At 38.9% G+C, this 14,327-nt stretch overlaps 1 protein-coding gene across 1 annotated transcript in view; it reads left to right on the forward strand.

The window, feature by feature from the left end:
- Positions 1-1,829: 1,829 nt before the first annotated feature.
- Positions 1,830-14,327, forward strand: part of DERA (deoxyribose-phosphate aldolase) — an 82,223-nt gene continuing 69,725 nt past the window's right edge. Inside the window, exon 1 of the mRNA XM_033116191.1 lies at positions 1,830-1,953. Coding sequence (XP_032972082.1) covers positions 1,923-1,953 — 31 coding nt within the window. The 5' untranslated portion in view covers positions 1,830-1,922. The remainder of the gene's footprint in view (positions 1,954-14,327) is intronic.

Genomic DNA, 14,327 nt, shown 5'->3' on the forward strand with positions numbered 1-14,327 from the left:
GTCACCTTCGAAGTGCTCCCCTTGGGAAGCTATGCACCGACGCCAGTGCCTAGTTCACTCTTCCAAGCAATTTTGGAACTCTTGAATGGCCATCAGAGCTGTCGTCGTATTACCCTTGATGTCCTGAATGCCATCAAAGTGTCTTCCTTTCAATATTTCCTTTATCTTCGGTTAAAAAAAGAAGTCACTGGGAGCCAGATCAGGTGAGTAGGGAGGGTGTTCCAATACAGTTATTTGTTTACTGGCTAAAAACTCTCTCACATACCGTGTCGTGTGAACCGGTGCGTTGTTGTGATGCAAGGGCCATGAATTGTAGGCAAAAAGTTCAGGTCGTCTAACTTTTTCACGCAGCCTTTTCAGCACTTCCAAATAATAAACTTGGTTACTATTGGCACAAATTAATAATGAATAATCCCTCTGATATCCAAAAAGGTTAGCGATATCATTGCAACAAGTTCACGAACTGAGTTGTCTGACCTTTGTATATTAGCCAGGATAGGGGGCTCTTAGGCCATTTTTGTGATTTGTTCAATGTTCACGTTTTTTCCGTGTGTAGACATGATAATGAGTGGCTTCGTTTCTGTTGATTCATCATGGTTGCAATGGCCTTGGCTGATGTCGGCATTCTGTGACATGTTTAACTGGAGAGCACAATGGTCCAGCTATGAGTGTCAGGCCAGTTCCAAGCTTTCAGGGCCTGCTTTTCTCTTTCTCCAGGTTAAAATAAAAATAAAGGAAAACATGCTATTACATGTATGAATAGAATCTAGATATATCTAAAATATTTAGCAATAGTTATGTGTTGACATGGCTGAGAGGCAGCTCAGTGGAGGGGTATAAGACTGGGATTACTTTTCCTATTTAGCCCCATAATTGCCCTGTGAACCTGACAATAACATTAACAGCTTCTATTTGTTGAGCACCTACTATAAGCCTTGATGTGTCCTAGGAGCTTTACATACATGCAATGTTCCAGGCAAATATTTTTTGATCACCCCTTTTTACAGATAAGTAGCAATCACATTCCTAGAACTAGATAGTTATTAAGTGGAATTGCTGGTATATTAAGGGTTTCTATGCATTCTGAGCCTACTCCATTGTCACTATACCAAGATGCCTCTCATAAAGCTCTACATACAGAGCTTTAGTGTATGTAGGTATAGCAATGGAGATATCATACATATGTGGCAGGGCTGTTCTGGGACTCAAATGCTAGCATATATCTGAAAGCACCTAACACAGCAACCGGCTCATAGTAGACAAAGCCATAACTACGTTTTCTTTCAGCAGAGAGGAGGGACCTCTGTGGAAACTGATGAACTGACAAATAGCCTGTGTTGAGTGACTGCAGAGGATTTTAAACCTCTAGTCACAGAAAAGTCAGGCTGGAAAAAATCTTAGTATCACAGATTCAGAGTTTAGAGCTCCAAGAAATCGTTAAGGTCATTTCTTATAGATGAAGAAACGAAGATTAGATAGTCAGTTTATGTGCCCAGTGTCAGTGTCAGGAGTGAGGCTGAGAAACCAGATCTTCTCATTCTTAGGCCCCTTTGTTTTTCAGACCACAAAGGTGCCTCCCCTTTTGGTGTGCAATTTTACAGTTAAAAGTTTCTAAACGTTGTTATTTCGTGCAGTCAGCTATTTAAGTATTTTAAAACGGGTTTTGATAACATTATTTTCTGGAGCCAGTCCTAGAATTCTGCACCTCATGGAGAGGACCTGGGGAGGGGAGACGCAGGATTTCCTTGTAGAGCACTGGGCCTGGGGTCCTGATCCAGCGGCTGAAGTCCGAGGCTCCGCCCCAATAGGGAACAGGGGCGGAGCGATCGCCTCCTTCCCACGGGTCAACCAGGAAGGAAAAAGGGTAGGACCGAGGTGATCCGACCGCCGAGGAGCAGGCAACTGCTGCAGCAGCTCTCGCGATGGCGGCCCAGAACCCGGGCACAGAGCTCGGTAAGGGCCCTGCGAGTCGTCCGTTCCCCTCTCCTCGCCTCCCGCCCAACCGTCCGCTTCCAGCCCCCAGTCTCCTGCCTAGCGCGGGGGTCGCCGCCGCCCGGTGCCCTGGGCATGGTCTCGGAGGTATTCGCCGGGCCAGAAAGCGGTGGCACTTGGTCCGCTCCCACCCACCACAAGCAAAGCCCAAATCTGGGTCACTTAACTTATGGTAACCCCACCAGCCTTGACACCCAAACCTTCTTTTTGTAAGCAGAAGGAACAGGAAGGATTAGACTTTCAGTTTCCAATTTACTCGTTTTCCTTCTAGCTCTCTAGTTGCAAAGAATAAAAACAAGCCCCCCCGCACCCGAAACACACAAAACCAGATATAAACCTTCCTTACCCACCCTTAATAAAATCTCTGTGCGATTTTAATACTGGATTTCCACAGATAACTTTAACACAGCTGTATCCCAAAAGTGGTCTTGCTGGTAGAAAAGTTGTTAGGTTCTCTGTACAATATAACTTATTGAAAATTTTGTGTGATTTTACAGGTGTAAAGATTTGTAAAAGTGCCTGAATTATTTCACCACTTTTCATTTCATTGATATAAATATTAGTGGCAAGAAAATTTAGGTCTGATTTCCGTAATGGGAAAAATTTGTAATTCAAATATAGCAAAACCATGACCGGCCAAAGGTTAAAGATCTCATTTTAAGCCTTATAGCTTGGATATCTATATTCTGGATCTTCAATTTAGCTGTGTGACTTTGGGCACATTAGTTAATCACTCTGTGCTTAAGTTTGTTACTCTGTAAAATGGTTATAATAGTATTTATCTCATAAAGTGGTTTGGAGATTAAATAAGAGGATGTAAAGTGTTTGGTACATTGTAAATACCTAGTAAGTGTTAATAAATAAATACTAGTATTATGTAGAAAGTTCTATTCTTAGGGGCTAATTTTGAGAAAATTTGCTACAAGTTACATATAACACATACAGGTACTTTTTTTTTTCCCTTTAAAAATGTCTGTTCTAATTAAATAGTCTGGACTTCAAGAGGTGGTCTAGAACTTTTTGAATGGTAAGAGCGTGTCTTTATAAACACAGATGATTTCTTCTCCAAATTGATTCTCCTTTAGTCACTGCCCTTTAGGAGATGGTTTTAAACTCTAGTTCTATCTCTGGAATGTGGACTTTAGTAATAAAGAAGTATTCCCAAGACTGGAAGATCCTGGAAGATGGTGGATGAGGGATAGGGATGGGGTGTGGGTCTTACCTTGGTATCTTCAGGTATGTGGCTATGTGACTTTGTACACAAAGAGGGTGCAGCATTATTTTCCCCAAACTGACAAGTTTATTTATTTTTCTTTCTAGAAATACAATTGAACCATTTTTACTTTTCTTTTTTAAAATTGATATAATTGACCTATAACATTTTTATTTTTCTTATTTGCAAGTATTAGAATTACTTCCATTTATTTGTTGAAAAGTAACAGTATAGACAAAAAGCAATTGCTATGCAGAATAATAGTAAATGTGATTCTTATGCAGTGATTTAAATAATCATAGTTTTGTATAATTCTCTTTGTTTAAATAAAATCAGATATATTTCAAGGGTTTTTTTCCTTCACTGATATTAATCGTTAATCCAGTGGTTTAGCCTAAAATGCTAAAATAACTTACTTGAATTATTTATGTAGTAGGAAAAAAAATAATTCACTATTAGGTTATGCAGTATATTAACTTTTATACTTTTCTGAGTTTTCTAATTAAAAGTCTTTTTAAGTAAGTATTGTAACTTCTTTTTAAAAGAAATTAACGTTTATTCTTTCTTATTACAAGAGGAATTCATGCTTATAGTAAAAAGTTTAGAAAATATAATTAGCACAAAAAACTAAAATTATTACTAATCCAATCCTTGTTATTTGTATTTTAGTGTATGTACTTCTTGTTAAGACTTTTTTTTTTTTTTTTTAATAAATAGGTTCATTTGAGACTGAACCTGACACTCAAGATAAAAACCCTTTAAGGAAAATATTCTCTTCTATTATTATTATTATTAGTAGTAGTAGTAGTAGTTTCAGGTGTACAAAACAATGTTGGACACTTACACCCCTCACAAAGTGACAATCCTCCGCCCCCAAGGAAAACATTCTTATATCATGGAATTTGGATGTGTGAAAGAAAGAACACTATAGGGTTAATGTTTATGTCAGTGTTTTGTAATCATTGCTGTTTAGTATATTTTCTACTTAACAGTGGTCATTTCTGATTTTCTCCAACAAACATAAAACTGAAAGTTTCTTTTCCTTTGGGCAATATTTGCCCTCAGTGGGTAGGTAACAGCTGTGTTCTTGCAGAGAGAGAGCTTGATCAGTTTGGAGTCAGAAGGAAAACCCTAAATCTGGCCCTGCTATTGAGTAGGCAGGCCGTGGCTCTGGTCAACCTAATTGATTTCTTTGATTTGGGTCAGGGGTTCTCAATGTGGTGCTTGGACCAGCAGCATTATCATTATCATTAGAAATGCAGATTCTCAGGCCCCACTGAGATCTTAATGAATCAGAAGCTCCAGGGGTGGGGCCCGATATTCTGAGTTTTAACAAGTCTGCCAGGTGGTTCTGAAATACACCCAAACTTGAGAATTACTGGCCTAATGATCTCTGTGACTCTATAGAGTGCTTCCGGTCTATTAAAATGGACTGATGTTCTTATTATTCTCCTAGACCCTCCAAAATTTTGCCTAAAATATAGGTGCAACATGGGCAGTGATCTTTCTTTTGTTTACTGTTGTACCCCTGGCACCTAGGATAGTGTCTGGCTCAAGGAAGGCCCTCAAACATGTCTGTTGAATGAAGGAATGAATTTAGAACTACTCCTTGTTTGGGAGAATTGGGGCATCCAGCTATGCCCTCAGTGGGGCAGCTGCTGTTAAGTGCTGCACCCACTCCCTCTTTTCTGAATGTCATTAAAATTCACTTTTGTTACTTCTGTCTTTAAAGATCTCAAGAGGCTTATGAAGGATGTTGATAGTGTGGCTTCCTTTCAAATGTGATTTTTTTTATAAGCATCTGGAAATGGGAGGGTTGTATTAGCTGACTTCTAAGGATCTCTCTGCTCTATATCTGTAAGCTCAGATATACAGACAGGTGTAGGAAAATTTCAAGAGTATCTGAAAAACAAGAGAAAAAAAGTAATTGAAGACTGATTTTTAATTGGGAGGGGATGGGGATGGGGGCAATACAATGGGTTTCCTGGATTGAATTGACAAGAGATGGTTTTCGGCTTCGGTTTTCCAAGAGATTGGAATCATCAGAGACCATGATTTTTTGAGGAATGTAAAGACTATTTTGCTCTGTAGAGAGACTTTTTGTAATCAAAGTCAGAACAAACAGAAAGGACAGCTTATCTGTTTAAAACATGATAAAGGAGATCAGCCTTGACTTGTTGCCAAACCAAGACCCATGATGGGATTTTGTATTTTATGAAGCACATTTAGTCATTCAACAAATGGTTACAATTAGCAATTGTGTACTATGTAGTATTACCCTGGGCTTCGGGGATACAAGATGGACAGGGATAGTCCAGTCCCTGCTTTACAGACCTAGGTCTGCTTCAGGAGCTAGGCATCAAGCCAGAGCTACAATGAAAATAATTACGAATGTGATATGCAGTTATTTTTCATTTATTTTTGTCTATTTAAGAAATTAGAAAGCTCTGTTGGGGTTGGTACTCTGAAATTATTTAAGTATCCTGTTACTCTGCAAACTTTCAATTTGTTTGTTTATGTTAGTATGTATTTGAGGTTTTCTGTATTTCCAATGGGTTATAATTGTTACTGTTATCATTTCATATTCAAACTTTGCTAATGGGATCCCCTTCAGCCTGGCTTCTTTCTCTTTTTTGATGTGCCGCTTATTTTTTGGGTTAACAAGGTGTTCCAGGCTTATTGTATACATTCTCTGTACCAGCACTGGAGTCAGCTATTTCTCCAGAGTATTTCTTTCAGTGGATAATGGTATTTCGAAGCCAAGATGTGGGTAGTCGGTATGCTCGTGGTGACTGGAGTGTCTCTTGTTCCCAAGCCTCTCACTTGGCAAAGATGAAGAATGTGTGTAGCGCGTGCACACACACACACACACACACACACACACACACACACACCCCTATATTTATCTACTTATCATCTACCTACATCTCTCTGCATAGTGAAAAACACACGTTCACAGTAATACCTCCAATTCCAGTCCAACACCACAGGGTTTATTCCATTTTTCTGCCTTCCATATTTGAAACTTCACATGCTAAGGCTGTACATACCCCACCCCCAGTAGACAGGCTGACACCCTGAGTTGGGTGCCATCCTTGTCCTGCTTGGGCTCCAACTCCCTGCAGCAGGCTGCTGCGATCATTGGTACCCCCAGGAGGTCTATGGCAATCTGTCAGGCTGCCCCTCCATGTAGAGAGCTGCTTTATCCTACTTGTCTTGACTGCCCATGTCTGGCTGTCTCTTTGTGCACATACGCTCTGTGTTGTGATTAGACTCTGGGCCCCCACCTCCATGGATGAGTACCCTCACCATTGTTTAGGCTCCCATACCCCACTCTGGGCCATAGTGGCTCCCCCTTCCCAGCCTGGCTCAAATGTCTACCTTGCTCACCCTCCCACCCCCCACACCCATTTAGGACAATTGTTCAGGAAGTGGGAGGGCACCAGAATAAAATTTTAAATCTATATTTGCATACTATAAATTTACACAATTTTTTTTTTTTTTTTTAAGAAACAAACTTAAGTGGAGTGCCCGCTGTTCCTGTCACTCGTTACTTGTTGCTCATGGTAATGGCCAGGGTACCAATGTGAACACACCCTGTTATCTGCTCTCCCAGACCTCAGCCGAGGGAGACAGTCATGTCAATCCTCACAGTAAGATACAAGTGACCATAGAGGAGTGGTCAGATTGGAAGAGGACTACACAGACAATCCAGGGAGGTTTCTTGGGAAAGGATATTTTTGATGGAGTCGTTTCTGCAAAGGAACTGAGCAAAACCAGTCTGGCATGTTTCATGAACGATAGGCACCCCGTTTTCAGATTTCTATTATAGTGTAGTCTTTTACTGTGTGCTTATAAGCAGGAGTGATGAGGCTATTTATTATTATTATTATTATTATTATTATTATTATTATTATTTGATACTGTTTTGATGACTAGAAAAAAACTATAAAGTAATAATTTGGTTTTCTTTTAAAATTGAATAATTAAAAGTCCTCCATGGTACCCTCTAAGTTAAAAAAAAAATTTTTTTAAGCATCTAAGCCCTATGGATTTTAATTGTTAGAAAGAAAGATAAAAACTTCAAGTGCTCATTTAAAATGGGATGCCTCTGCCAGGAAAGAAAGACTAGTAAATGAGACAGCAGATAGAACCCTTGAGGATGCGAGTTGAACATGTCACTAGAAATTGTTTAAGTGGAGAGCTCTGGCCCTTTTAAAACACTGTCACTTGAGGATTGGGTCACCTTGAAATGTGTTCATCTTTGAGTTAAAGGCATAAAAAGGCACTTTGAAATTTTTCAGTTAACTTTGGTGTGTGTTGTGTGTGTGTCTACAGAGGTGCCTCTCCTCAGCCTGCCTACGCCAGAACAGTCAGTTCCCTGGAAACCAAAGTGGTTTCAAGAGAGGGATAAATGTTTCATCTCAGCTCCAGCAAACTATACAGATTTTTTAAATGTTGAGACAGTCTGGCTGCAACTTCTGATTCTCTTTGTATAGTCAGGCGTTCCTCCCTAAAGCAAAGTCTGAGATGACTGTAGCCTCTGGTAATTACTTCCTAAAAAGGTGCCTCATAATGGGTGCTTTGGTTCTTTAGGAATGCGGTTAATGATGTCAAAATTGTGGTCTTTAAAGTCTGGTAAAAAACCTCCAAATTAAGTTAATTGCCCTTGTAATCCAAATTCGGGTTAGTTTTTCAGCTGAACACCTGGTGGTTATACTCCTTCCCCCAGAGCCACAAGGTAGGAGTGTGAGTAGTGAGTGAGTGTGTGTGTGTGCGTGTGTGTGTCTGATTTCATTCAAATGTCTAACATTTGACAATGAACTAGGTATCGACATGCTTACTGTATAACTATCTCCAATGTAGACATCCTTGAATAAACATTACTTATGAATATTTTACACACTATTTTTATAAAGCTACCTCTTTTTTTTTTTTTTACACATGTCACAATTTCACAGCAGGAATAGCAGGAAAGCATCTTACCTGTCAGTCCAATATCCTTCTGATACACAGGAGTAAACTGAGGCCTGGGCAAGGTAAATGTATGGTCACATGGCTGGTGAGAGGCAGTGCTGGAATTGAAACTCTGGCACTCTCTATGGTGATTTATTCTAATGCATTGCATGACCTTCCTTGTCATTGTTTTCTGGGCTCTCAACTGGGATGTAGTCCTGAAGGAGGATCACCTGAGATGATTGTTAAAAATGCAGATTCCTTAGCCTCACAGTAACTTTATCTGTATAGTTCAGGGCCCAGGAACCTGCATTTTCACAAGCTCCTGAGGTGGTTCTTAGGAACACTGCAGATTCAGAACACGCAATAAGCTGTAGTTACCCAGATTAACGAGAGACTCAGAGAATCTTAATTACTGTGTGTCATTTTTGATAAATTCTCTCTGTCACTCTTACCTTTATATTAACATCTTTGTCATGTTTTTAATATTTGGTTAGCAAAGTTTCTGTAAGCAAATTTGGGGAAGAAATTCGCCTTTTGTTTTCTGATTAAAATCAGTGAAGATGTGGTAAAATGAGTGTGAAAACTGGAAAACTCAGGAGATAAGACAGTAAAGCGGTTCCATATATCTGAAAGATGCATTGACTCTGAAAAGGAGCACATTTTATTCAAGTAATACCAATGGCTGATGGGAAAATAAAACCAAACTGTTCTTCATGGTGATGTTTTTTGGAAATTGACATGAGTGTATCTTCTCCATAGTCTCAGAGACTGGTGGCGATAGACCCTAAAGATCTCCCATAACCTCCCTTTCTATCGGAAAGAGTAATTTAGTTAATTTTCTGGTGGAAAAAGGGACATTCGTGTTTCAGTTTGTATTGTGTCCTCAGGGAGGAAGGTAGGTTGTGGCAAAGCTCGCTATATTTGTACTTGGGGAAGGAGCTCAGACTCTTTATACTGGGGTGCCAAAAAATTTATACAAGGGGGCACTTTGGTCAACATTGCTTAAGCTGTAGTTCGTCGTAATCAGAAGTGTCTGGACGCTGATGGTAACCACTTTGAGCACCTCTTGTAATTGCAGAAGTCAAACGTGACTTATATTCATCTTTTGTTATTGATGTATATTGAGTATTAACAATTTTGATACAGTTTTCCTTTCTTAAAATATCTATACATTTTTTTGGCACCCTCTGTATTTTGGCGTTTTGAGGGACTTTTTGTTTTTTTCTTTAGTATGTAGGGGAAACTTAAATGCTTCTGATAATTTTCCAAGAAGAAACGAGTTTTCCTTTTTTTAAAAAACTTGTTTCTCTTTAGGAGGCAGTGGTAATTATAATCTCAAACTCTGCCATTCTGCATGTATATGTAGAGTACCTACTTTGTACTTGGCACTTGTCCATCTCTTTGTGAAAGAGACCAGAGAGCAATAGAAGTTGGGAGGCCCCGCCCTGGAGAAACTTCCCTTCATTCAACTAAAACATCCCTGGGAAGCACGCTGCTGTACTCTCTTCAAGGAGTTTGTTCATCATCAGGATATGCAGGTGGCTCTTTGCATATGATGAACCAGCCAACCTTGTATTTAGTATTAACCTTTGGATAATCATTTAAAAATCTCTTTAGCTAGGCAAAGATCTAACATGGGTTTTTATGGGTAAAAACACCTCATAGATCTGGCTCCAGGAAGAAAAATACCACACTTTCTGCCTGCAGGTGAATCCTCTTTGGCTGGTTGTAATATTACACTAGTAATTACAGAATAGAAGCTGTGGGACATGGTGATTAGCAGGTCAAGTCCAGACAGTAGGCATTGGTGCTAATACTACTGAAGACGTCTCAGAGAAAAACAGAGTTCTCTCTACCCCCTAAAGAAAATGAAGTCATTTTGGTGCTTGACAACAGTTACTTTTATTGGACAAGCAGAAATTTGGCATCCTGTGGAATGAATGCCAGAGGATCTGTAGTTGGCCGTGTATGCTTCACTGAATGCGCTGTGGTTTATCTGGAAAGGACCAGGCAATTTGGTCCTAGCTCTGATAGCATCTGGCCATGTGACCCTAGGCAGGGGACTTCAGTGCACTGGCTTGTACTTTTCAAATCTATAAAACAGACAAATGACAAGGTAGGTTTATCACTTGTAACATATGTACCACTCTGGTGGGGTGTGTTGCTAGTGGGGGAGGTTGTGCATGTGTGGGGCAGGGGTACGTGGGCAGTCTCTACCTTCCATTCTGTTTTGCTGTGAACCTAAAACTTCTTTAACAAATGAAGCCTGTTTAAAAAACAAAACAGAAAACAGACGTGATCTCTGAGAATCCATCTAGTTCTGAACTTCTTTGTATTTTCTGATTATCACTTAGAATTTTACCATTCTGTGGAATTAGAGGTTGTTCCCTGTGCTTGAATACAGACCTTTTTTCTTCCTGCTCTGGCCATCACAGTCTGCTCTGGCTTTTAAGGCTATAAGTTCCAGTGATCAATTTGCATTTCCCCCCTTTCTCTGATGATTGAATATGATTGAATGCATTATTTATTCTGTATTTACTTTCTCTCCAGATGTTTCATGAGTGTATGTCTTGACTTCATAAATCTTTATGTAAGCAGAGCCTTTTATTTTGTATGTGTTCCTCTGCAAGACTATATTAATTATAGTCTTACTGTTTCTTCCCAGAAGCAAACAAACAAACAAAGAAAAAAACATGTGGATTCACCTCTTCCTGTTCTGTTCCTATGATTGGCTAGTTCCATCACACACCTGAATTACTGTGATAGGCTCATACGTAGCTTATTTCTCTACCTCTGGTCTTTCTCATCTGTCCCAGGAAAATTCATATTTGGTTAAACTTTTTCCCATTATTGTTTGTTCAAATAGAAGAAATTATATTTATTTTCTCCGATTTGCTATTTTGATTACTTGGTTCCTTTAGGACGTACTTCCATTTCCTGAAAAGCATAAAGTCTTACTTAATCAAATTAATATAACTGTTGTCTTTAGTAGAGGAATTGAGTAAATGGGGATAGTCAAACAGTGCTGTGAGGAAGTGATGAATGGGTTTAGCCAGGTAGGAATTCTCACAAGACTGGAAATAGAAATGTCTGTTAAATTCTGTTAAGTTGTATGTCAAATAGTTGAACGAAGTAAGTGTGTTTTTCACTCTAAAGATTGTATATACAGCATGCGAGAAGTAACTTAGGCTTGGAATCAGAGACCTGTTTGAATCTTAGCCCTGACTCATACTTTGTGAACTTGGACAAGTAGTTTAATCTCTTCGAACTTCAGTTTTCTCACCTGCAAGTGGACCAAAAGCCTACATGGCAGAATACGTTTGAATATTCAGTGAGAATATAGTTAAATCATATTTACCTCCATTAACCAATAAATGGTAGCTGTTATTCCATTCATCTTCCTAAATTGCTGCTCTCATTATTTCCTCTCATCTGGGAAGGCTTTCTTCATCTCCTCGGCTGGACTGTTCACCACTCATCTTCTGAGGTCCTTTGTCTTCTCTTATGGTTTCTACTGATTTCTGCCTTGTGTTTGTATGTTGTAGTGATGATTTATTAGTAAGCTGCTCAAGGGTAGGATCTGTGTTTGTTAGTTCTCTGTATCCCTCATATCACTTTAGAACAGTACTTTTCATGATGCAAGTACTTGTTTTTATCAGTGTTTGTTAAATAAAAGAATCAAGAAACACTGCTGCCATTTCTAGGAACTGACAGTGGCTTTTTACTGCCTGGTGTGCCAAGCCCAGACACTTCTCACTATCATTGAGGATCCTGGATCATTTAGTCCCATTCCTGTTACCACCTCCCACTCCCGACAGGCTGGCTTGGACTTTTTGGAATACCTATCCACATTATCTTCTCTGCCTAGGGGAAATATCTTGAGCGTTGGAGGTCAAGCTTAAATTCACTTTCATGAAATTTTTTATTCCTCTTGTTTAGTATATGTCTTTTAACATTGAATTATTTTGATTTTGTTTTCTCTGTAAGTTTTCTTCACACCATTTTGGTCACATCTTCCTTAACACCAAGGACAATAATAGCTAATATATATGACGCATACCGATCTGTAAACTTTGGAGAATGAATGAATCAATGTGGAACTCTTTTAAGTCTGGAAAAAAAAACATCTAAAACTTAAGCCAACCGGGATGAAATCCTTCTAAAATTAAGTATCTGGAAAATTGTTTTGCCTAATTTTAAAGGTACTACATAGTCATTACAGAAAATTTTGAAAATGTCTAAATATGAAGAAGGAAATTAAAATTGCTCAGTATTGTCCCATGGAGAGGTAGAACTCTGAAGGTTTAGTCCCTGTCTGAGCTAGCGTGCACTGGGTAGAATTTAATTGTTTTTGGTGACTTGGAGGATCATCGTTACAAGCACATAACTCCTTGTAAGTGCTCAATATCATAAGTACTCAGGAAATATTAACTTTTAGTATAAAAGGTATAAAAGACTCCTGAGGCTTTTGGAACCACTTTCCTCTAATCAAGTAGCTGGGCTGTTTTGCTTCTTTGGTTCACTGAGTGTGTTTTTAATACATTTTGTGGTTCCTTTCCTGCAGTCAGGCTGTCACTCTTCTCCTGTAGAGATTCCTGCCTTCTGATATGCTGTTTCCAGTATGCACTCGGCTAGAAACAAGAGAACCAAGGTTACTAGAATTGTGAGGAAACTAAGAGCAAGTGGGTTCTGAGTGGAGGTTGTACCATCTGTCCACATTTGGGGTCTGGAAGAGAATTAAGCATTAATGCCCTAGGGCAGCCGTTATAAATAATGAGTCAGTTTCTCTCTGATGCATCTGCAAGGGTCCTAGTTCTCCATTGGGAGAAATGAGAAAATAGTCATTCACATTGTTTTTCAATTCTCTGGTTCAGATGAAGAACCCTACTTGAGAAAGGCTGTTGGGACTCTTCTGATGAGTCAGATGTATAAACACCTTCTGGACTCTGAAATCGTTCTTTGGTTCTTAGCAACATGCCAGAAAGGTAAAGTTGATGCCTGCTGATCTTTTTTTTCAAACGATGGTTTACTGTTATTTCATGGCACCAGTTATATATTAGGCTCCTGGAGGGTTCTCAATAAATATAAACTGACAGACCAATTGATTCTTTTTAACCTTTTAATTATTTAAGTTTGCAAACATTCACAGAAGTGGAGAGATTAGTATAATGAATTCATATACCTGTCCCCCAGATTCAACAGACATCAATTTTCCCACACTTGCTTTACCAGCCCTCTTTCTTTGCTATAGTATTTTAGAGTAAATTCAAAATGCCATCGTGCCATTATGCCCCTGCTACTTTGACATGTATCTGTAGAAAAACATTATATTGTTACATAATTATTTGATCATATCATGCTAACAAAATTAAAATTGACTTCTTTAAAAGATTTGAAAGGGAGATACTCTTGCCTTCATGAAGATGATAATATGAATATTACAATAAATATTGATATTTATTGAGCACTTACAGTATGCAAGACATGGTGCTAAGTACATGCCATGGTCTTACAGCTAGCAAGTAAGGCGTAAAATAGGACTCAGCCCTGGTCTGTGTGACTCTAGGGTCTCCTCATAATCAGAAAATTGCACTGATTCTTTCAATGCTTATACATATTTTTTATTATTCATATAACCTCACATTCCATGTATGACCAACTGTTCACTACCTGTCTTAATTAGGAACTCAAAATGAAGATAAATAGGAAATCTATAGATAATTTCCAAGTGTTATTTTAATTAATAACTTTAAATTTTCTTTCTCATGATTCCACTTTTAGGAATTTTAAAACAAGAAACAAAAATGATTGCTTTAAAATTCAACTCTATATTTTTGCATTTTGAACTATATGACAGATATGCCATGGGCAAGCAATGAAAAAAACAGGAAAAGGCCAAGGGCCCAAATCAACCTGTTTGGGTTATTAACTCCTGAGTAACTGAGAGTCAGCTGATGTTAGGGCTACTCCTTTTGAGACAGGGGAAATTTTGCCTCAGGGTGCACCAGCCTCTTGCTGCATGCTTTCCCCACCTCTGAGGTGTCTGCTTTGAGGGTGCCTGTCCCCCTTGTTTAAAAGCTGTCTGGGAGAGTGGAAAATTCACTTCCTACCAACGTGTGAGGGTTTGATGGTGTAAAGAACTACTTTTTCCTGGGGAAGTTAA

This window comes from Rhinolophus ferrumequinum, chromosome 10 (genome assembly GCF_004115265.2).
Source record: "Rhinolophus ferrumequinum isolate MPI-CBG mRhiFer1 chromosome 10, mRhiFer1_v1.p, whole genome shotgun sequence".
Taxonomy (NCBI): domain Eukaryota; kingdom Metazoa; phylum Chordata; class Mammalia; order Chiroptera; family Rhinolophidae; genus Rhinolophus; species Rhinolophus ferrumequinum.